The 25234-nt window shown below is 40.9% G+C and overlaps 1 protein-coding gene across 1 annotated transcript in view; it reads left to right on the top strand.

The window, feature by feature from the left end:
• The window catches only part of LOC137615341 (uncharacterized), a 64832-nt gene that overhangs the window by 26698 nt on the left and 12900 nt on the right, over nt 1-25234 (top strand). Inside the window, exons 3-4 of the mRNA XM_068345143.1 lie at nt 785-1024; nt 10867-13867. Of these exons, the coding sequence (XP_068201244.1) occupies nt 785-1024; nt 10867-13867 (3241 nt within the window). The remainder of the gene's footprint in view (nt 1-784; nt 1025-10866; nt 13868-25234) is intronic.

Raw genomic sequence — 25234 nt, forward strand, 5'->3', positions numbered from 1 at the left:
ACCTTGCCTGCGGGACTCGATCTAATGAATAAGTACTGTAAGACCCACGAAACATGTGGTTGTTCTGTACTGTCACAGAAGTCTTTTTCCTCACAACCCTTTTGAGGTGGGGTGTGATGTAACCAGGCAAACTTATAATCATATGTGTTCAATTTGATGTGATTCAAGTAAACCCATCACATATTATTGCCAGATTTATGACAAGGATTTTTGGCTTAGAACAACCCTTGAAGGCGGGGCTGTGAACCTTCTGGTACAGTATTACTAAACCACTTGGACACGTGATGGTAGGATCCATAACTCTTTTCAGCATCATAGATGCACAGGTTTTGATTATCCCGGGTTAAGTTTTCCAGCCAGTTGGAAAAGGGAATCCCTCCTGCCTAAGGATGAGTCTCCTATGTAAAGGACGGTGGTTTTTATTTTTATGGGAACAAATGACAAATTTTTAAAAGTAATTTGTATTTTTCCTTAATACATAGTACAAACCTGAGTCTTTTACTCCTACTGTATTTTCTGGCCAGTACCAACTCCCTTGGGGCTAGAAAGTCCCAGCTGCTATTGAAGTGGTTTGTTAGTGAATCAGCTGGGGTGCTGTTGACTCCCTGCTACCGGCAGGCAACTACTGGACGGTTGTTGGCACCTTGTTATCATTTTTAACTACTATATTCCAGCTTCACTGTTATCATTCTTCTATGCAAAGAACTCAAGTTTGTATAGTTAGAAAAAATACAAATTAATTAAAAAAAATTTGTCATTTTAATACAAAGATTGTGATTTCCAGATTCTTCCTAAGACAGCAATAAGTGGAAATGGATTGTCACAAGTATGCAGTGTTCTAGCCACTCCAGGAACAACAATAATTTTAGCTCCACCAATAGTGCGAGGGGGTTTTGAACACTCCCAAAGTATTACATTGCCATCTTCCAGTATTGCTGTCCAGAGTATACCACAGCCAGCTCCTGTCATTCTGCCTTTGGCAACCACAAAACTTACTGCTTGCCCTACTGTGATACCTAAAACTGTGAGTACTTTTCTGTCAATATCCTTTTCTATTTTACCTTGATGTTGTAGATTATTATAGTATTTTAACGAGATGCTAGCTATAGATTATTGATTTGTTCCTGAACATATACAAACCATTGTCCATTGATAGGAGTGTGACTTCAGTTTAAGCTGGAAAAGTCAGTGAATCGTTACCTAGCTAGTTATAACTTGGCAGTCAGAGAGACTAGCACTTTTGACTTCGTCTGCGAGTGCAGGTCTACTGTTGCTGTCCCTCTCAATTTATTTTTGGCTATTGGTCATTTTCTGTTTTCAGAGTGTAAATGAAGAACAGTAAGGAGATGCATTTGTACCTGGGAAAAGCCACCAAAAAATGTGGCAAATTTATGTTGGAACTTGTCGTTGATCCCCATCTACTTTGTGCTTTGCAGGGGCCATGACTTTGCAGCCATCCGAATGTGACGAGGGAAAGTACTGTATAGTAGTTGTGTCTTCCACGGTGGGAAGAGTTTGCCTAGAAGAAAAGGCTAACTGGCTAAGCAGGACTCTTTGGAATTGGCTTTGACTATGTCAAAACTGGTGCTGCGGAGACTATAGCTTATTCTCTTCTTCCCATGAATTTGACTTGCTGTGTATTCTTTGGGCTCCTCAGGTTGGGTCCTTGGGAGGAATTTGTAGGGAGGGATGGAAACCTCAGTAATACTTTTTTTTTTTTTTTTTTTTTTCCCCACCTTACGTCATTTCCGTCTTTACGTCGCTCATCCTTGAATATTAAATACAAAATTTAACTCCTATATATGCAACCTGACTTTGGGCTCTATTGCACAATAACCATGAAAAGTTTCTAAAAACATTAGACAAAATTACTTTATAAAATTAGGAAATATGTACATTAGTTATGAAAATAGTACAGTAGTATACATTCACAGAAAATATTAGAAATGTAAAGAAAATAACACTACGGATGATGACTCCATTTCGATAATACAGGATAGGTATGTGCATGTCTCCTGATTGAAGTACTGTTAGCTTTGTTACTTTGCAAAGTTGAGCAATTAATTTGTGAATGGTTGTTAACAATATGAAAATTTACTCCTCAATCTTTGACCATTAAAGATAAATTAAAATTTTGATGTGATTCTGAAAAGGCTCCATTGTTCAAAACTTATACTGTACCATCAATGTGAAGAGAGGCGCATTTTACGTTGAAATGGAGTGTTTATTATTCCTTTGGATTCAAAAACAAACATATGAATGGATTCCTATCTTATCAGCCAAATTCTTATCCAAGAGAAGGCCAAGTCTTCACTGTATTTTAGGATCTACATAAAAAGTATCTAGATGAAAATTGCACTTCATTTGCTACAAGTCATGAATAACTTGATAGATTCAAGAAGCATTTTAGCTTGCACAGCATTGAATTTCAGGGAGAAGGCATGACTATTAGGATTAACTGCATACCTAATATTACGAACAGGATGGTACTGTCTGGGAAGATCTGAATGTAAAGGATGGTCAGAATTAGGAATAATCTTATGCAACATGGATAACGAACTAATTGAATGACCGTGCCAGAGATTAATATGTAGATCAGGAATAAGAAATGTAATAGACTGTAAGTTCCTGTCCAAAAAATTAAGATGAGAATCAGGAGCTAAAGATCAGACAAGAGAACAATACTCGAAACAAGGTACAATGAAAGAATTAAAACACTTCTTCAGAACAGAGTGATCACTGAAAATCTTGAAATACTTTCTTGATAAGCCAATTTTTGTGCAATTGAAGAAGAGACATACCTAATGTGTTTCTCAAAGGTAAATTTGCTGTCAAGAATCACAACTAAAATTTTAAGAGTCGTAAAGAGTTAAAGAGACATTATCAATGCTGAGATCTGGATGTTTAAGTAGCTACTGTGCTCGACCTACTTACAATTATACTTTGAGTTTTGTTAGGATTCAACTTCATGCCCCATAATTTGTTAGAGGTGGTTTTGTTTAATTTTCATCTTTATGTTTAAAGTGGTCCCTCGGGTGGTACTATAGCAAGAAATCTGATAACTCTAACTTTGCTTTCTATGTATTGCACACCTTGATGGGCTATGAACACCTGTAGTGGTTTGTTATCACTCCCTGACTTCACTATTCTATGTAATTGGCTCCTCCCGTAGTAAGCCTTTGTACATGCTTGGCATCTTTGCTTGTTTCCCGCAACCACTTGTTAGCCTAAATAAGTGCTCTCGCTGGTTTGGCTCCTCTGATACATACCTGTCCAGGGTCTCTTGAACTCTTGGATTTTTAGGCTAAGGCAACTGTTTGGCTACTTGTATGCCTTCCTTACTGCTTGTTTGATTCTTCATCCTTGCCCCTAATTAGGTTTTATTACTTTTATTGCTAGCCCATCTGTCAGTGTGCAACACATCCCATGCACAGGGCTGACCCTTACTACCTACATATAGTAAGTCCACTATGTGGTTTCTTCCTTTTCTAATGCAGGAAAAGCAACACAGGATAGAATTACAGACAAGAAATATTTAAAGAAATATTCTTTATACTGTACTGTATTAAATTCCTGCATTGTCCGGTGAAGTTGGTTTTTCACTAGCCCTCAAGTTGATCACTATCATTCCATCTAGAAAAGTATTTTAATCAGCAAATGGATACTGGGTAAAATTAATTGAAATTAGCCAGTTTTTCATTTTGAAAATGATTGTCTAAATATTTATAAAGTTTTCATATAATATACAGTATTCCTACTCACATCTACGCAGTATAGTGTGCTCAGTATTAAAGTGGTAGTTTATGAAGAAACAAATGCCATTAGTGAGTCACCTATTGGACAGTGTAGTTTTAATACCATGAAAAACTTTTTTTCATATTTTCATTGAGCTTGCACTTAAGATACCAAATGAAGTACAGGTACAGTATTTGATAAGTACATTATTAAATTGATAATTTTTTAAATGAAAAATTCCATTTTCAATATTAAACTTACCCGATAATCATGTAGCTGTCAACTCCGTTGCCCGACAGAATTCTACGGAAGGGATACGCCAGCGATCGCTATACAAGAGGGGGGTGTACTCACAAGCGCCACCTGTGGCCAGGTACTGCAGTACTTCTTGTTGACACCACTTCAATTTTTCCTCTGTCGTGCTTCCGGCAAGACGTTCATGGATACGCTTATAATTTTGGAGTTTTGTTCACGGTTTTTGGTGAAGTATTGCTCTAAGATTTCAGCTTTCGCTATTCAGGAAGTTTTATTATTAGCTTAACTAACTTTTGGAATTAATTTGATTAATTATGGTGACGAAGAGAGTATGAACTCTCTTTCACCTTTAAATGGCCGACCCTTCCCTTAGACGGAAGTGTTGGTGTCTAAGAGAGTATAGACTCTCTTTCTTATTTTTGCTTAACAAAAGTTATAGATTCATTTTATATCTCTCCGCCTGTTATAGGCCTCCTCGATTAACTTCCTTTTATTATAAACTTATTAAAATTAATTTTTATATTTGTTTATATTCGACCTTTCCTAATAGTAGGCGGTCTTTTCTTGGTACCGAAGTTAATTAACATTGAGCCCGTCATTTCGGTTTTACCTGTTAACATATTAAGCTATTTTAATGTTTTTGAAAGAATTTCTTTGATAGTCTCGTACTGTTTTCAAAGTTGAACTAACGTTTTGTTTTGTCTCTGCAGTTGTTGACGTTCAGAACGTTCAACTTGTGCTCTATCGTTACGATAGAGAGAGAATTTTCACGGTGTCACGTTGCAGTAAGAGTAACCGTGTCTAGCGTTTTGTTCATTCTTTCTTAACTTAATGGTTTTAATTCTAATAAAGGAACTTTTCATTTTGGGAAATATTTCAGTTTTTTCCTTTAACAATAATATGTTTTAACGATATATATGATTGGGCTCTTCTCTCAGGTTCTAAGTCAAGAGAGAGAGAGAGAGAGAGAGAGATAGAGACGGAGGGAGAAAGAGGAGGATAAACGTTTCGTTCAAGCGAGTAACGTTGTTATCGTTTTTGCTCTTCTCCCTAGTCTCTTTAGGGGAAGAAAGTAAACGTTTCTAGAGTTTTTTCTTGTTCTCAAGCTTTATGCGGTGAGAGATTTTAAACGTAGTTTATTTGATCTAGTGTTTAGTCTCTTTCCAGCCACTGAATTATTTATCTTTCTTTAGATTTTTCTGTTACATTGTAATTCTGTTTTCGCAATTACTAACTTTTGAGAAAGGATAGAATTGCGTGTTTCAGGTACAAACCACTTAAAGTTTCGAGTTCAGTGAAATAAGTGCAAACAGAAAATCAAAAGTGATAAGTGATTAGCGCAAAGTGTGTCAGTGTTGTGCGTGAGTGTACTTCTGTGCGTGCCAGTCGTCCTCCCAGTCCGGGACCTCTTGCAAGCTCCCAAGCCCAGGGGAGAAGCAATGTCGAAGGGCAAAAGGGTTCGGCAGGCCTTGATCGGCGCACAGAAGTATCCTCGGTGGTTGCAGGCGTGTCTTACAGAGACCGTCACTCCCACCCGCAGACGATTGAGCCCTTATTTTGCTCGTCTGCAGAAGAAATTTCGGGGAGAAAACGCTGGTCTCAGGTCTCAAGACCTCTTAAACGTAAAGTCCAGACCTACGCCAGACGTACGAAGTTAGAGTTCAACAACCCGGATGCAGTCATTGGGTTAGCTCTGACTCTCCTCAGTCATCAGGTGACTGCACACCTCCTAAGAGAGGTAAGGCGATGCCTTAACAGACCTCATCTTCTATTAAGGCTTTGCCTCAACAGACCTTATCGTCTGTTGATCCCAAGACGACTTTGCTGCAGTCCATGCAGTCGCAGCTTGCGGTCTTAATGCGTGAGTTTCAGGCTGAGAAGGTTACACCTCCTCCTGCGAACGCTCCGCCTCTCCGCAGTCCAGTCTGCCAGGCGTACGAAGTTGAGGTTCCTCAGGCTACCTTACCGCGTTCTGAGTTGCCAGTTACCAGCGGTGTGCAGCAACCTCCGCCTCCTCCTGCGAGAGCTCCGCCTCACCGCAGTCCAGTCTGCCAGGCGTACGAAGTTGAGGTTCCTCAGGCTACCTTACCGCGTTCTGAGTTGCCAGTTACCAGCGTTGTGCAGCAACCTTAACCTTCCTTAAGGCAACCTCAGCAATGGGAGCAGGAGTCTTATGCCTTACTTCCTCCGCTTCCGCTTGCGGTTCCACCAGCGAGGCAACAATCTCTTGAGGTACGACAACCTCTTCCATCAATGAGGCAAACTCCTTAGGCTAGCACCTCAGGAACCTCTACTCGCGAGACAAGAACTGCGTTCTGCGCAGCCGCTACCTCAACTCTCGCAGCTCACACCTCAGGAACCTTAACTCGTTCCTCAGGAACCTGCTACTGCGCATCCGCAACCCTTACAGCAAGCGCAACTCTTGAGGCAGCAATCTCATGCTATGAGTCAGCCACCTCAACGCATGCATCTGCCATTTTTTCCTCAACTTGAGCTTCTTCCCATTCAACTTGGGAATAACAAATGACAATAATAACACCTCATTACTTTCATAACTTGCATTTGTAATCATATACATGTATGCCTACACAAACATTATGATAATGGAGGTTATTTGTATTACTTATAAAAATATATATGTATTCCTTGCAATATATTTTTAACAAATCGCAAAATATGGCAAAAAATATCTTCTAAACAAAATGAATCATGAGTTATGAATGTAAGGTAATATTATGTTGATATTAAACCCCATGCAAGCATGCATGAAGTAATGCAGTGTTGCCAACAGGGCGAGTTTCCCTTTCCTGAGGTGAAGTAGATTATACTTTAGTACATTTAGTGTAGCTTAATTCTACGATTATCATGCCGGCTATCAAATTCATCAACAAAACAGTCTAAATCAATTCCCTCGGCACGTGCACTTTCAATGGACGGTAATGCGATATTACTCACTCTAGCACTGGTCATGGAATTTCTGAGAAATGTTACACGCCATGCAACACGCTCTGCTTACCTTACAGCATGCTCTACATACAGCATGCTCTACATACAGCATGCTCTGCATACAGCATGCTCTGCATACAGCATGCTCTGCATACAACATGCTCTGCATACCTTACCGCATGCTTCTCAGTCACACTTCTTTGGTTGTTGCCAACTCACTAGACTGTCAAGCAGTTTCATAACGTTGCCTTCTAGTCTGCTGCTTTTGCACCAGTGAAACCCTCACTGAGAGAACTTAGCTTTTCTCGGATATGGTCCCTGTAGATGAGAAAGTGCTTTTCTCCCTCCTTCTGATATTCCCTTGAGGACTCTGTCATTTGGAGAGGAGCCTTTAGCTGCGTAGCCTCCTATGGACTTTTATTTAAGCATAACATGCTCCCAGGGAAGGTAATGGTTCCACTTCAGTCGCTAACCCCGTCTGTTACCACACCTGCTCCCATAGACCTTGAGCTGTGTTGCAAGACATGCAGTCCAAGCTTAGTCCTTGTTAGAGGATTTTTTTGTTTACGGAGTCAGTGTGTCACTGGGAAGACGTTCAACAACCAGCAGAAGTGACTTGTTGTGACGCAGTGCGGCAACCTCAGCAACCCGATAAGGAGTTGTCTGTACGACCCAGACAGTCTAGACAGCTTCGGGTTGTCACTGTACTTCCTCGCTTCCCCATGGTTGACAGTTCACAGACTGTGCAGCAGTACCATGATCTTGTGTCCGGCTCCGTCAGACGACTGGCTTTTAAGAGCTCCCACAAGTCGTCGCTGTCTGGAGATTCTCAGATGGACTATGGATCTGACCTAGGAACTGGGCCTCCTGGTCAATTTTGAGGAGTCTCAGCTCGTCCCATCCCAGACCATTGTCTCCCTGGGTATGGATCTTCAGAGTCGAGCTTTTCGGGCTTTTCCGTCGGCCCCAAGGATCTTCCAAGCCCTAGAATGCATCCAGAGCATGCTGAGAAGGAACCGATGCTCAGTCAGGTAGTGGATGAGTCTAACAGGGACACTTTCATCGCTGGCCCTGTTCATCGTGTTAGGGAGACTCCACCTCCCCCCCTTCAGTATCATCTAGCTGCTCACTGGATAAAGGACATGACGCTAGAGACGGTCTCAGTTCCTGTTTCCGAAGAGAGGAGGTCTTCTCTCGCGTGGTGTAAGAACAGCTTTCTTCTCAAGGAAGTCTATCTTTGGCTGTTCAGAAACCCGACCGCCTTCTCCTCTCGGACGCATCAGACACGGGCTGGGGTGCGACTTTGGACGGACAGGAATGCTCGGGAACATGGAATCAGGAACAAAGGACACTTCACATCAATTGCAAGGAGTTGTTGGCGGTTCTTCTGGCCTTGATAAACTTCAAGTCCCTCCAGCTTAACAAAGTGGTGGAGGTGGACTCTGACAACACCACAGCCCTGGCTTACATCTTCAAGCAGGGAGGGACTCTTTCGTGAAGTTGTTCTAGATCCCAAGGGACCTCCTCATCTGGTCTTAAGATCGAAAGCTCACGCTGGTAACGAGGTTCATTCAGGGCGGTATGAATGTCATGGCAGATCACCTCAGCCGGAAGGGTCAGGTCATCCCCACAGAGTGGACCCTTCACAAGAATGTTTGCAGCAGACTTTGGGCCCTGTGGGGTCAGCCAACCATAGATCTGTTCGCTACCTCGATAACCTAGAGACTCCTGTTGTATTGTTCTCCGATTCCAGACCCAGCAGCAGTTCACGTGGATGCTTTTCTGCTGGATTGGTTCCATCTCGACCTGTATGCATTCCCGCCGTTCAAGATTGTCAACAGGGTACTTCAGAAGTTCTCCTCTCGCAAAGGGACACGGCTGACGTTGGTTGGCTCCGCTCTGGCCCGCGAGAGAATGGTTCTTAGAGGTACTGCAATGGCTGGTCGACATTCCCAGGACTCTTCCTCTAGGAGTGAACCTTCTACGTCTACCTCACGTAAAGAAGGTACACCCAAACCTCCACGCTCTTCGTCTGACTGCCTTCAGACTTTCGAAAGACTCTCAAGAGCTAGGGGCTTTTCGAAGGAGGCAGCCAGAGCGATTGCCAAAGCAAGGAGAACATCCACTCTCAGAATCTATCAGTCTCAAGGGGAAGTCTTCCGTAGCTGGTACAAGACCAATGCAGTTTCCTCAACCAGTACCACTGTAACCCAGATTGCTGACTTCCTGTTATATCTAAGGAAAGTAAGATCCCTTTCAGCTCCTACGATCAAGGGTTACAGAAGTATGTTGGCAGCGGTTTTCCGCCACAGAGGCTTGGATCTTTCCACCAACAAAGATCTACAGGACCTCCCTAGGTCTTTTGAGACCTCAAAGGAACGTCGGTTGTCCACTCCAGGCTGGAATCTAGACGTGGTCCTAAGGTTCCTTATGTCATCAAGATTTGAACCTCTCCAATCAGCCTCTTTTTAGGACCTCACATTAAAAACTCTTTTCCTCGTGTGCTTGACAACAGCTAAAAGAGTAAGTGAGATCCACACCTTCAGCAGGATCATTGTTTTCACATCTGAAACGGCTACATGTTCCTTGCAGCTCGGTTTTTGCTAAACGAGCTTCCTTCACGTCCTTGGCCTAAGTCGTTCGAGATCCCAAGCCTGTCCAACTTGGTGGGGAATGAACTGGAGAGAGTACTTTGCCCAGTTAGAGCTCTTAGGTACTATCTAAAAAGGTCTTAACCTTTACGAGGACAATCAGAAGCCTTATGGTGTGCTATCAAGAAACCTTCTTTTCCAAGTTCTAAGAACTCAGTTTCTTACTATTCAGGCTTCTGATTAGAGAAGCACATTCTCATCTGAAGGAAGAAGACCTTGCTTTGCTGAAGGTAAGGACACATGAAGTGAGAGCTGTGGCTACTTCAGTGGCCTTCAAACAGAGCCATTCTCTGCAGAGTGTTATGGATGCAACCTATTGGAGAAGCAAGTCAGTGTTCGCATCATTCTATCTCAAAGATGTCCAGTCTCTTTACGAGTACTGCTACACCCTGGGACCATTCGTAGCAACGAATGCAGTAGTAGGCGAGGGCTCAGCCACTACATTCCCATAATCCCATAACCTTTTAACCTTTCTCTTGAATACTTTTTATGGGTTGTACGGTCGGCTAAGAAGCCTTCCACATCCTTGTTGATTTGGCGGGTGGTCAATTCTTTCTTGAGAAGCGCCGAGGTTAAAGGTTGTGATGAGGTCCTTTAGTATGGGTTGCAGCCCTTGATACTTCAGCACCTTAGAGTTGTTCAGCCTCCTAAGAGGAACGCTGCGCTCAGTAAGGAAGACGAACTTATTTAAGGCAGAGTAATGGCTCAAGTCGACTTCCTTACCAGGTACTTGTAATTTCATTGTTATTTTGAATAACTGATAATATGAAATACGGGATACTTAGCTTCTTGATATACTTGTACACTGGTTTTCACCCACCTCCCTGGGTGTGAATCAGCTACATGATTATCGGGTAAGTTTAATATTGAAAAATGTTATTTTCATTAGTAAAATAAATTTTTGAATATACTTGCCCGATAATCATGATTTAATTGACCCACCCTTCCTCCCCATAGAACCAGTGGACCGAGGAAAAATTGAAGTGGTGTCAACAAGAAGTACTGCAGTACCTGGCCACAGGTGGCGCTTGTGAGTACACCCCCCTCTTGTATAGCGATCGCTGGCGTATCCCTTCCGTAGAATTCTGTCGGGCAACGGAGTTGACAGCTACATGATTATCGGGTAAGTATATTCAAAAATTTATTTTACTAATGAAAATAACATTTCTTTTCAAATAGTTTTTGTAAAAATTTTTTTTAGTTTTTGTATGTAAATAGGTATTGGTAAAAGGGTAATGAGATTTATAGTTCATGGAATTTATGTATATACTTCTTTCAGGTTTCTGGAGTGCAGCAGACATTGCCAAATGGAAAGTCAGATCAAGCTAGAAATAGTTTTGTGAAAGATAGGATAAATGAAGGAATGGGACTGAAGAGATCAAATGTGAAAAATATCCTTCCCAAAGGCTCTCATGTAGATGCACAAACATTGATAATAATTAGTCCTCCAGCATCTAATTTCTTGTCATCGCCCCTTATCTCACAGTCCTCCCCATTAACTTCCAGAGATGCCTTAAAGATTGATAGTGATAAAAAGTGTAATATTATTTTACAAAAAACCGGAAATTATCTTGGTATTAGTAAAAATGCACACCGCAAAATATGTGAGAAGAAGGTTGTAAGTCCAATGAATGAAGGTGATCCTACTGGTCTTGTAACTGACATTAAAAGAAGAAAAAGGAAGACATTTGCTAAAGGTGATAGGAAAAGAAAAAGCAACAATGACAGTTCTAGGTTTATGGGGGATAGTGGAAAGGAATGTGTTAGTAATAGTTTTAGTAATGTTTGTCTTAACAAGAAAGATGACTCCTCTCAATGTTTACAACAGAGACCCTCAAAGGAAATGGTATCACAGCCTAGTGACCTTTACCCTTCAGAGCAAGATATTCCTCTCCATCCTCCTCCCCCTTACCCTAGCTTACTTCGTGAACATTCCGGTAAACCTTCTCAAGTCAAACTCAGGCAGAATGATAAAAGAAAAGTATGTTTAGTAGAAAAACTACCTAGTGAAAGCTCTTCATCACTAAAGGCCCAGCAAGCTGTGAAGGAAAGAGAGCCGTCTACTCCACCTCAATTTACTGGTTATATTGAATCTAATAACCCCTTATGTAATGCATCTGGTACTTATTTAACATGTAACCCAACAGTGCCTTCAAAATCATTAACGTGTTCCATAAAATCTGAGTGTACTATTCACACTTCAAATTCAGTTACTAATCACCTAAGTACTCAGCTTAAACTGTGTACTACTAAGAGTGGGAGGCATTCTCCTACTGATTCCTCAAAATGTTCCTATGTTAGAACACCTGAGTGTTCCTTGACACAATTTAAACCTACCAATGTTACTCCAAGTTATTCAAGGTCCATCACTCCAACATTGGATCCACCACTATATTCTTCACCTCATTCAATGAAATATCATATGGCACTTTCATCACCACACCTGCCTTCCTCTTACCCAGGAAATTATGGCTCTTCTGACTATTCTCAGTCCCTTTCATCATCAGCTCAGTCTCAAAACATTCAGCCACAAAGCTCTGTCTCTGGCCTTGCTGCTTCAACAAATACTCATGTCCAGTTGTCTTCTCCATCTCCCCATGTTGAGGTGCAGACTGCAGTCCAAAAGATCAGCACCAGTGATGAAAATATGGGACCCCCTCTATTTTCTTCTGTCCCAGTGATGTCCGACACTTCTAATTCTCAGTCGTGCAATCAGTCATTACAGGAATGTTCTCATTTGTATGTTACTAAATCAGCACCATGCCCTGATTCTCCGAGTGTAACTCCTTTGCCATATTCATCGCAAGGTTCATATCCTGTAGCTTCTCAACAGGCTTCACCATACTCCAGTTCCTTAACACCAGTAGCATCATTCAGTCAATCTCCACAGATGAACTCGTACAACAGCATTCATTCACCTCAGCCCAGTTCATATGCTGCACCATCACACACTTCGCTTTATGATATGTCTCCACAAGCATCCCTATATACACAATCCCCGCAAACCTTTTACAGTCCTTCTCCACAAGCATCATCATCGTCATATTCCCATTCACACCAACAAATCTATACATCCCCTCAAGGAATGACTCCTTCAATGTCTACATCACATTCAGGAATTAGTTTACAGAATCCTCAGTCTTTACGGCACCATTTTCCAAATCCACAAGGGTACAGTGATTCTCCACATCACCCCAGTTATTGTCAGTCACCTGACACTACACCAGTTATTTCACAGCATATTGGCAGTGATTTTGATAAGGATTGTCAGTCACCACTTCTTCCTCCGTATTCATTTCCACATCTGTCGTCCTCATCTCATTATGCATCTGCTAATGTAAACATGTATACTGATAATTCTGATCATCATTCAGGTGCAGTTGACGAACTACAGCATGGAGGGGTTGGTAAAAGTTTAACTCCAGAGCAGCATCCCTGTAATGGAGACAAATTTAATTCTGTTGATTTATCTGCAGAAAGGTCTTTGAGTCCTCCTTCTTATGAAGCACATTTTCAAAATGCACTGTCTTTCTCATCTGCTAGTCATTCGTCATCAAGCACTCATGACAATTTACATTCCCAGCAGCATTCAACTCCAGAAGATTATTCTTTATATCATCACACATCTAGATATGATGGGCAGAACCTTTCAAATATTTTGATAGATCATAAAAGCAACATGGGAGCTCCTCCGGCATATCCAACTTCTGCATCTTCAACATTACCCCTACCACCCTTACGTTATTTGTCAGATACTCAGTCGGCATCTGGATCTCATTTAAGTTACTCATTTACACCAGAAATTTGTAATGATTCCCAAGACTATAGTCCTTTAGAACAAACTGGAAATTTTTTCCCCAATACTCCACCTTTGCTACCTTTACCAGCTGCACCCCCACCACCACCACTGCCACTACCACCTCCACCAACTTCACCACCTGTTAAAAGTGAGTTTAATCTTCCAAGTGCAAATACATCTCAGGGTCAGAGCAACTCTCAGAGTGCCTCATATTCAAGTTCCTTCTCCAGCACCACATTTTGTAAAGAGCAAGAATCTCATGGAAACCAACCATTCAAAACAGATCAGCCAAACCTTCCAGAACATCACGCATTTGGGCTGGATGGAAATACAGATGGTTGGAAAAGTGGAAATGGTGAAAATTCTAAGGTTCATGACCTGATTGAGAAAGCAGAAAAGTTATGGTTTATACCTCATCAGGAGCAGAACAAAGCATACATGAAGCGGAGGGAACTAGCAAAAAATATTCTTAACCATTCAGGTAAGTAACTTATTAGTAGTTTAGTAGAACAAATAGCAATCATAAGCTTAGTATTTTTACTTGGGTTTATATGTACTGAACATTAAGAAAATGTGCCATTCTGTTTAATATAAGTTAATAGTGGCTGTTGACTAATATAAATGGAGGGAATTATAATTGTTTTTATTATTATTTTAAAGCAGTTTAACCAAACTACTAAGTCACATTTCTAGACTCCTTAAATTCACTCAAAGCATTCTTCACTTCTGTGAGAGGGAAAATAGTGGTCAAGGTGATGCTAGTTGGTAACATAGGGAACAGATGAAAAGTTGTAAGGGTTTTCTGAGGCTCTAGGAACCAAAACATTCTTTTTACTTCTGCTCTTCTTTGTTTACACTATACATACATTAACATACGTTCATCCCCACTACCGGGTATATAGAAAAGTAGAATAATATTAATCTTTGAAGTAACTTGCAACTATCAAATTAACTTCGCATACAGTACATTAGTTCTCTTTGAATTAGTTTTATACAATAGATATTGCTTTATGTATATACAGTAACATGAATCCTAATGAAAGCACAGTTCAAACTTAACACAAACATTTATATTAACTTTGAGATTCCTGTTGCTGAATTGAGTGAGTCCCCTTGAATTGCTTCCCTATTTCCTTTGTCTTTGTCACCAGACAAATCTGGTCATGTGATAGGCTAGCCAATCCTCTGATTTGCTGAGAACTCATAATAGGCCATCATTTAACATGGCAAGAGATCCTATTCTATTAAAGGGCTAAATGATCTTTCTCTTAAACTCAGATTCAAGCCTAGCAGGTTTCTAGGGATTCCGTTGCAGAGCAAGACGGTAGTAATGATTGGGAAGATGATTCTCTCTTTGCTATTTTGTTAAAAGAGATTGTCAAGTGATACCCAGATAAAGTCAAGGAGGTTCAAACTTCAGGAGTATATACTTCTATGGATAGGAAAAAAGATTAAGTTTCTTATACAAGATATCAACCCCAATTATCAGAATCTTTTATTCAGAATTTGAAGAAAAAATGAGTTAGAATTTAAGGTAAATCTATGAATTAAATTAATCAGATCTATTAATCAAATTAGTCTTACCTAGTAGTTATAGAGTAATGAGGGAAGAATCCAAAGAAGGCAAAGATAGTGGAATTAGATGGTATAGAAGTTGGTGTTCAAGCTAGCTGCAATCTGAGGGTGCTAATGCTCCTTTAGCAATGGCATTGTTCATAGCCTAACCTACCCAATTTCAAACCCCTGGCTAAATTCTAATATGCCTAGGATTTCTGGTGTATCATCTGTAAAGGTGATGGTACACAGTGCATTATAGTCGATTACTTTCATGCAACCCTCAATCTCTTACTTTGGTTCAGATACTTCTATTGCAAAATCCTTGCTTTTCCCCCAATCCAATGCCTTGAAGACAATCAGGTTTTGAGGTAGAGGACTAGGTTAGGATTTTGAAATCACATATACCTCCTGCTAAATCAAGCACAGGTAGCAGGTTGGCCAGGGCACCAGCCACCTATTGAGATATTACCACTCGAGAGTTATGGTGTCTTTTGACTGGCCAGACAGTACTACATTGGATCCTTCTCTCTGGTTACGGTTCGTTTTCCCTTTGCCTACACAGACACCGAATAGTCTGGCCTATTCTTTACATATTCTCTGTCCTCATACACCTGACAATACTATGATTACCAAACAATCCCAATGGGTTAACTACCGCACTGTAATTGTCCAGTGGCCACTTTCCTCTTGGTAAGGGTAGAAGAGACACTCCAGCTATGGTAAGCAGTTCTTCTAGGAGAAGGATACTCCAAAATCAAACCATTGTTTTCTAGTCTTAGGTAGTGCCATAGACTCTGTACCATGGTCTTCCGCTGTCTTGGGTTAGAGTTCTCTTGCTTGAGGGTACACTTGGGCACACTATTCTACCTTAATTTATCTTCCTCTTGTTTTGTTAAAGTTTATATAGTTTAGATAGGAGATATTTATTTTAATGTTGTTACACTTCTTAAAATATTTTATTTTTCATTTTTTCCTTTCCTCACTGGGATACTTTCCCTGTTGGAGCCCCTGGGCTTACAGCATCCTTCTTTTCCAGTTAGGGTTGTAGCTTAGCAAGTAATAATAATAATAATAATAATGATAATATAAGTGAGCAGCCGTTTTGTGCCTATCTTTACAATTTGGCATGGTTTATTATGATTCTGGTGCCTGGCAAATGCTTTTTGTAATGGTTGTAGAAAGTTTGGCTACAGTTCAAAATATATGGTAAAGTCCTTGACCTAAGATATTCTAACCTAAAATAACCTAACCTAATGTAAAGTAACTATAAAAGAAATTATATTATATACTGAACCTGTTACAAATTATACCAAATAATTTAAATAAACATAATTTTAATAATAAGATTTATTATTTAATTAGTTATCTGGTATTCATCTAATTCCCTCCCTTCTCCACACTTGTAAAGTCAACAGAATCTATAGAATATGTATAAATCTACGACGATTGATTATATGAAGATCTTGGTATGAATAGGCCTGTGGGGATGTTTTCTCCATGGAACCAGTAATCTGGGCTACTGGGTATCACAAGGGAAAGGGAAAATGGAGAGAGTGGGGTAGAGTGTTTTCTTTTTGTTAAAGGTTGGAAAGCTGGTGGCTTTGTGGATTAAAGCATGATGACTACCAGATACGGCACATATTTGAATAATAAATTTTATCATCATAGAATTTTGACTTTTGCTTATTTCGCATTTGCTTTCTTCATCTCTTTAGCATCCACGTAGGTAGAAAGTACGTGAAACATAATTTGCCAGGTTTAACGGTATCTCCCTAACCAGTCTCATTGTTGAGACTAATAAGAAATAGTTTAGATTTAGAATACAGTCCACTCTTTAAAAAAAAAAAGAATTAAAATTGCCGTATTCAAGTGATAATGCAGGTAGAGTTTTAGAAATGTTGCCCTTTGCTGATTCTGTTCAAGATGTGTTTACACTAGAACTTCAGAAATCCTAGTGGACCCTCTTTAACATTTTTAGATCTCTTCAAATCTTTTGATTGTACTGTTTCTAATTTTAATACAACTATTGCAGGGCTATTTACTAATTGTCTGGTGTAGAGTAAAGTATAATTCAGTTTCTTCTTTTGTTAAAATAGTTTCTTTCATTGAGCCAGTCTCAGATGGTGAAAAACATTCTTTGATAACTTCCCTAGTGTCAAGTTGTATTTTAGATTTTGAAAATACTAGAAGGTTGTGGAGAAAGTGTCTAATAGGACATATTTTGATGCTGAGGTAGGTTTTAAATTGTCCTTCAACTTCTTTGTAAACAAAGCTTAGCTAATTATAATTCTTCCTTCAATTATTGCTCTTCCTGGAGTAAGGGTTCATTCTGACTTTCTTGTAGTTTTTGTTCCTCGATTAGACCTCAGTTGTCACAGGTTTCGTATCTCCAGCAGCAAAGAATTCTTACTATGTAGATATTTTAGTGGGAAGAAGACTGGCTCTTTTCAGAAGAGTATAGGAACAGTTGTGGCTAAAATATGGGTTCTATCAGTTCTGAAAGAGGGTTATTAAATTCCCTATATATTCCCTCTATCATTGCCTCCAGTTTTGATGTCTCTCCCATGTTATGTGAACAACTCTGTCAAGTAAAATGGCTTTAGTGGTAGAGATATACTAGTAATTGGACAAGAAAGGGATAGAGGAAGTCTTCAATTCACTCCTGACTTCTAGTACAGTATCAATTTTCTCTTGTTCCCAAGAGCCTGAGTGGACTGGAGACCATTTTGGGACCTTCCAGATTGAACAAGGTTATGAGAGGAACAACATTTTCTTTGGAGTCTTCAGTTTCAGTATTAGCAGCAGTAAGAGCAGAATACTAGAGAAATTCGATAGATCTAACGGATTCTTGCTCCCTTGTTCTGATCCAAACAGTCAAGAAAGTTCATGTTTTTTGTGTAGAAAAGAAAGGTACTGTATACCAATTTTAGTGCTTCTTCCAGTTTAAGCACTACTCAATTGTTCAAAAGAATGATGGCTCTGGTGGCCAAGTGGTTGCATCACATAGCCATTCCAGTTATTATATTATTTACTTGGACAACTGGCCAGTCCTGAAGCTTTTGCTAAATCTCCTCACCTGTTCTTGTAGGAGAAGAACACTCCAAAATCAAACTATTGGTCTCTAGTCTTGAGTAATGCCATAGCCTTGGTATTCATGGTCTTCCACCATCTTGGGATGCAGTTCTCTTGCTTGAGGGTGCACTCCGGCACACTATGCTATCTTATTTCACCTCTTCTTTTTTATATGTTTGTATAGTTTCTATATGAAAGATTTACAGTATTTTAATGCTATTACTGTTATTAAAATGTTTAATTTTAATATTTAATTACTTTTCTTGTTTATTTATTTCCTTTCCTCACTGGGCTATTTCCCTGTTGGAGCCTTTGGACTTATAGCATACTGCTTTTCCAACTAGGGTTGTAACTTAGCAAGTAATAATAATAATAATAATAATGATAATGATAATAATAATAATAATATTTAGGGATTGTAGTAAATATGAAAATGTCTGCTATACTTCCTTCACAGAAAATATATTAATTGGGGATGATAATAGTTTTGTGTACTTCATACTGATAGTCTAAAAACACCACTGGGATATACACATTTTAGAAGGTGGACAGTTTACCTAGATGACAGAGTACCAGATGGGCAATATTAACTTGTAAAATTACCTAAGCGAACAAAACCCAAAATGGCTGCCGATACCGAGGCAAACCAATCACTTCCAAAATTCAAATCCACAATACTGGAAAAAGAACAAATGCCCGGTACTGAAATAAACTGTCAAAACAAACTATGGTACTTAACATTGGTAAAGGTGAAGTAGCAACGTCAGTCATGTTGAATTAACGACAAACACTTGCGAAAAAACACTGAGCAAAACACTAACGACTTATCGGGCAAGTCCAAAACAGAAGGATGTCCTAGAGAGCGCGCGTGGTAGGTGTCGGAGGGGTAGTCCAACTGTGTTCTCTAGGGCCTGTCACGGCCCTCCCCATTGATGAAGGGATTATCTAAATGGAAGACAACCTGTGAATAGTGGTTTTCACACGACCTTGTTAAATACACGACACCTACAAGGTGCTCGCGCGAGGGTTGTAACCTCTGCATTCCATGCTTTTATCTTTCTCTTGTATATTTGGAAGATTTATATTAGAAGAGTGTAAAGAAGGACCTTTTCATAGGGCGTCACAGGCCTCTTCCCAGAAATAGATTTTTCCTTCGTCAAAATCCCTTTTTTGAGTTTCAAAAGACTAGCTTCAACAATTAGAGTGATCACCCTTCTTTAAACAGGCTATACATGATTGTGTTTTTAATGGGAATTGTGAAGGCTAATGTGTAGGATAAATTGTATAAGATGATTTTACAACACTGGTAAATTTGTTTGCTTTTGCTGCTTAACATATGTAAAAGACCTATGCAATTGTGGCTGGTGTACAGTGAAATTGTGAAATCCCAGCTTTACATCTAAATGAAAGATTTCTCATAAGAATATTATTATAGAAGACCACGGATTTTATGGAAGAACAGGAATTAGAAAAAGATGGAGTCATTATTATTATTAATATTATTATTATTATTATTATTATTATTATTATTATTATTATTATTATTATCATCATTTAAGCTCCCAATCCCAGTTGGAAAAGCAAGATGATATAAGCCCAAGGGCTCCTACAGGGAAAATAGCCCAGTGAGGAAAGAAAATAAAAAAAAAATAGATTACAAGAGGAGCAATGAACAATCAAAATAGAATATTTAAAGAACAGTAACAACATTGAAATAAATCTTTCATATATAAATTATAAAAACTTAAAAAAAACAAGAGGAAGAAAAACGAGATAGAATAGTGAGCCCGATGTACTCTTAGGCAAGAGAACTCTACCCCAAGACTCTGGATGACCATGGTACAGAGGCTATGGTACTACTCAAGACTAGAGAACAATGGTTTGATTTTGGAGTATCTTTCTCATAGAAGAATTGCTTACCATAGCTAAAGAGTTTCTGCTGCCCTTATCAAGAGGAAAATAGCCATTGAATAATTACAGTTCAGTTGTTAACCCCTTGAGTGAAGAAGAATTGTTTGGTAATCTCAATGTTGTCAGGTGTATGAGGAGAAGAGAATATGGAAAGATTGAACCAGACTATTCGGCGTATCTGCAGGCAAAGGAAATATGACCCGTAACCAAAGAGAGGGATCCAATGTAACACTGTCTGACTGGTTAAAGAACCCAATAACTCTCTAGCGGTAGTATATCAACGGTTGGCTGGTGCCTGGCCAACTTATTATTAAAGAAATTTCTATCAACAAGTAACTGCTTTTTACTATGTATGATTGCAAGGACATTTTTAAATATTTAACTTAGCCGGTGAATATATAATAGCTGAGCCTCCGGCGGCTCGACAGAAAAACACACAAAAACTCGCGAGCGATCGCTATGAAGGTTGCGGGTGTGCCCACTAGCGCCAACTATCGGCCAGATACCGCATATACATGTAAACAGACCTAATTTTTCTCTGTCGGTCTGATCGACAAGACGTACTATTACTCGCTGTTAACCTGGAGTTTTTCAACAGTCTTGGTGAAGTACTTCCTTTTGGTTTGAGCTTTCGCAGTGCAGGTGTTTTATCTTCAACTTAAATCTTGAACTCGTTTTTGGATAGATTTAATTGTTGATGACTTTGGATTGTTTTTTGGACTTTCTTTGACTTTTAAATGGCCGACCCTTCCCTTAGTACGGAAGTGTGTTTTAGGCTTTTAGCAATTATCTTATCACGTTATAAATTGTTGTTGTTAATTATAGATTTTCCTCTATATAATTTATATCTCAACCGCCTTTATTAGGCCTCTTCGATTAGCTTTCCATTTATAATAAACATCAAGATAAATTTTAATGATTTGTTTATATGCGACCTTACCTATTCCTCCCCTAATCCGAGAGTAGGCGGTCCTAACTTGGAAACCGAAGTTAAACAACGTTGAGCCCTTTTCAATCGTAAATAACTTTTACAGAGCAAATGATTTAAAACTTATTAAATGAATATTTTTTAGTAGATATTTTATGAAAGATTTTCTTTGAATAGTCTTCATACTGTTTCAAAGATGAACTAACGTTTAGTTTATTTATGCTACGCAGTTTGCGCTCTATCGTTACGATAGAGAGAGAGAGAATCACGGTTTCACTTTGCAGAAAGAGTAAATCGATTCTGACGTTTTGTTCATTCTTCTTTCAAACTTAAATGTTTTAAATACTATTTTAAAGGAACTTGTTAATTGAAAAACCTTTCAGTTTTTTCCTTTGGTCAAATAACCTGTTTATTGACGAAAGGTAAGTGGGCTTTTCTCTTCGGTGCGAAATCAAGAGAGAGAGAGAGACGGAGAGAGAGAGAGGAAGAGAGAACGTTCCGATCTTTATTCTCGTCCCAAGCGAGTAACGTTGTTCTCGAGTCAGTTTTTTTACTCTCGTCCCTAGTCTCTGTACGGGGAGAAAGGATAAAACGTTTTTAGTTTTTATTCTCGTCCCAAGGCACTGTACGGTGAGAGATTGAAAACGTAGTTTTGAATGAACTAGTGTTTAGTCTCCTTCCCAGCCACTGATCTTTTTATCTTAATATGTTTACTGTTTTTTGCTTGTATTAATGTGCTTACATTATACGACTTATTTCGCAATTATAACCTTTTGATGAGGGTAGAATTGCGTGCTTCAGGTAGAAATCAGTTTTATTCATGCCTAATGTTGAAAAATTTGATTTCAGTGAAGTGAGTGCAAAACAGAAAATCGTAGTGATATAGTGATAATTGCGCAAAGTGTTATCAGTGTTGCGACCGAGGGTTCGTCTGTTCGTGCCTGTCGTTTGCCTAGTCCGAGACCTCTTGCAAGCTCCCAAGCCCAGGGGAGAAGTAATGTCGTACGACTTATGGGTTCGAGAGGCCTTGATCAACGAACAGACGTTCCCTCTATGGTTTCAGGCGTGTCTCACCAAGACCGCCCCTACCATAAGACGAGCGAGACGATTTTCTCCTCGTCATCCGAAGGCTTTTCGCGTAAGAAACCGTGGAGCAAGGTTTCGAGGCCCTTTAAGCGAAAGTCAGTCCTTTCAGGACAGGTCCAGCGTCCTGGTTGTAGCCATTGGGACAGCTCTGACCCTATGCAGTCATCGGAAGACTGCTCGCCGCCTAAACAAAAGCGTAACACAGGCTCCGAGAGTCTTATTGTAGGCAAGGTTTTGCAGTCACAGACGTTACCCTCGTCTCTTACCGCAACCATTCCCGTTGATCCTAAATGGGTTGTACGGCAAGACATGCAGAATAAGCTTGCCTCTCTTATGGAGGACTATTCTGTTGAGCAGGTTCACGATGATCCTAGCCGCTTAGCTGATCGAGATCCTGGCCGTCAGCCGCCCAAACGAGCCTTTGCTCGTCCTGTTGACATTGACGTTACAAAGTCACGTCAATCGTGTTTTGTAGAGCCTCACTCGATGCAGTCCCGTGTTGACTCTCAGCCGCTTGTGGACGTTCAGCCGCTGCCGCTTACTCTTGTTGACGTTCAGGACGTTCACCAACCAGCATAGTTGACTTGTTTTGACGTTGAGCGTCAAGCACCGCAGTCAAGAGTTGTTTTGACTGCTCAGTCTAAGCAGTCAAGGCAGTCTCGAGTTGACGTCGAGCGTCCTCCCGCACCTGTTGTTGTTGCTGGTCAGTCCTTTAAGCAGTTACATGACATAGCGTCCTTGACTGCTACTGTTGCTCCTTTGCGTGTGGACTCTGCTTGTCAAGCATTGCCACCACGGCAGGTCTCTCCCTTGCTTGAGACTCGGCAATTGTCGGACAAGGTTCCTTCAGATGAGGAAGTTGCTGATCCCCCTCCTACTGATATTCCCTTGAGGACTCTGTCAGACGGAGAGGAGCCTAAAGCTGCTCAGCCCTCTATGGACTTTAAATAAATCATGCTGTTTTTTAAGGATCTTTGTCCGGATCTTTTTGTAACTGCTGCTCCTCGTTCGCCTAAACGTCAGAGTTTACACTAGGCCTAGCTACTTCGAAGCCGTTGTTTTCTAAGCTAGTGCTCTCTCGCTCTTCTAAGAGAGCTTTACGTTTGCTAGGCGACTGGTTAATCACCAGGAGGAGTTTGGGGGAGACAGCCTTTGCTTTCCCTACTTTTAAGCTGGCTTATAGAGCGAGAGTCTGATATGACACGGGAGAAGTTCTCGGCTTGGGAGTTCCTGCCTCTGCCCAGATAGACTTCTCAAACCTCATAGACTCTCCCTGGCGCCTGGCCATGAGACGCTTCAAGATTTTAGGGTCGACTTCAGAGCTAGACCATCTCCTGTTAGGAGTTTTTTTCGAGCGTTTGAAGTTTTGCTGTACAATTATGTCATGCATAAACAAGGCTATCAGGGATGGCTCCAATAATCTGACAGCCACGTTCTCTGCAGGAACAAGTCCCTCTGGGATGGCTCCAATGATCTGGCAGCCATGTTCACTGCAGGAGTACGTAAGAGGCAAGTGCGCTCAATGTGTTCATTGTCAAGACAAACTTCACGATGAAGTCTACCAGGCTGTCTTGACAGCATTAATGGAAGGCGACTGGATGGTCTCTCTCGACCTTCAGGAGGCATACTTCCACATTCCTATACACCCGGATTCCCAACCGTTTCTGAGGTTTGTTTACAGGAATGTGGGGTACCAGTTTCGAGCCCTGTGCTTTGGCCTCAGTCCTGCTCCTCTCGTGTTTACGAGGCTCATGAGGAATGTGGCAAAATCCCTCCATCTATCGGGAATCCGAGCCTCCCTGTACTTGGACGACTGGCTTCTCAGAGCATCGTCCAGTCTTCGCTGTCTGCAGGATCTACATTGGACGTTGAGTCTGGCCAGGGAGTTGGGACTTTTGGTCAACCTAAAAGTCCCAACTGATCCCATCCCAGATTATTCTTTATTTGGGGATGGAGATTCGCAGTCCAGTTTTTTTCGGGCTTTTCCGTCTGCCACCCGAATAGAACAAGCCCTGCTCGAAGTCCAACTAATGCTGAAAAGAGAACATTTGTTCAGTCAGGAGTTGGAACAGTCTCGTAGGGACTCTCTCATCCCTGGAGCAGTTTGTCTCTCTAGGGAGACTACACCTTCTGCCTCTCCAGTTCCATCTAGCCTCTCACTGGAACTAGGACAAGACGTTAGAGACGGTATCATTCCCAGTCTCCGAACCAGTAAAGGCATGCCTGAAATGGTGGGACAGCAATATCAGTCTGAGAGAGGGACTATCCCTAGCAGTCAAGAACCCAAACCACGTGTTGTTCTCAGACGGGTCGGATTTGGGTTGGGGTGCGACCCTGTACGGTCGGGAATGCTCGGGTCTGTGGACCTCAAGTCAGAGGAGCATGCACATCAACGGCAAGGAGCTATTAGCAGTCCACTTGGCCTTGATGAAATTCGAAAGCTTTCTTCGAAACTAAGTGGTAGAGGTCAACTCAGACAACACCACAGCTTTGGCGTACATCTCCAAGCAAGGAGGCACACACTCCTTCACGCTGCTCGAGATCGCAAGGGACCTTCTCATATGGTCAAGAAATCGAGGCATCTCCCTGTTGACGAGATTCATCCAGGGGGACTTGAACGTCTTGGCAGACTGTCTCAGTCGGAGGGGTCAGGTGATACCCACGGAATGGACCCTCCACAAGGACGTGGGCAAGAGTCTTTGGGCTACTTGGGGTCAACCCACCATAGACCTCTTTGCCTCCTCGTTGACCAAAAGGTTACCAATCTATTGCTCTCCAGTCCTAGATACAGAAGCAATCCACATAGACGCGTTTCTACTGGATTGGTCTCTTCTGGACTTATATGCATTCCCACCATTCAAGATAGTCAACAAGGTACTGCAGAAGTTCGCCTCTCACGAAGGGACAGGGTTGACGTTGGTTGCTACCCTCTGGCCCGCGAGAGAGTGGTTCACCGAGGTACTTCAATGGCTGGTAGACATTCCAAGAAGTCTTCCTCTAAGGGTAGATCTCTTACGTCAGCCCCACGTAAAGAATGTTCATCAAAGCCTCCCCGCGCTTCGTCTGACTGCCTTCAGACTATCGAGAGACTCTCAAGAGCTCGAGGCTTTTCGAAGGAGGCAGCCAGTGCGATTGCGAGAGCTAGGAGAGCTTCTACCTTCAGAGTATACCAGTCGAAGTGGGAAGTCTTTCGAGATTGGTGCAAGCCAGCATCTATGTCCTCTTCCAGTACCTCTGTAGCCCAATTGGAGATTTTCTTTTACATCTGAGAAATGTTCGCTCCCTCTCAGCTCC

This window comes from Palaemon carinicauda, chromosome 21 (genome assembly GCF_036898095.1).
Source record: "Palaemon carinicauda isolate YSFRI2023 chromosome 21, ASM3689809v2, whole genome shotgun sequence".
Lineage (NCBI taxonomy): Eukaryota > Metazoa > Arthropoda > Malacostraca > Decapoda > Palaemonidae > Palaemon > Palaemon carinicauda.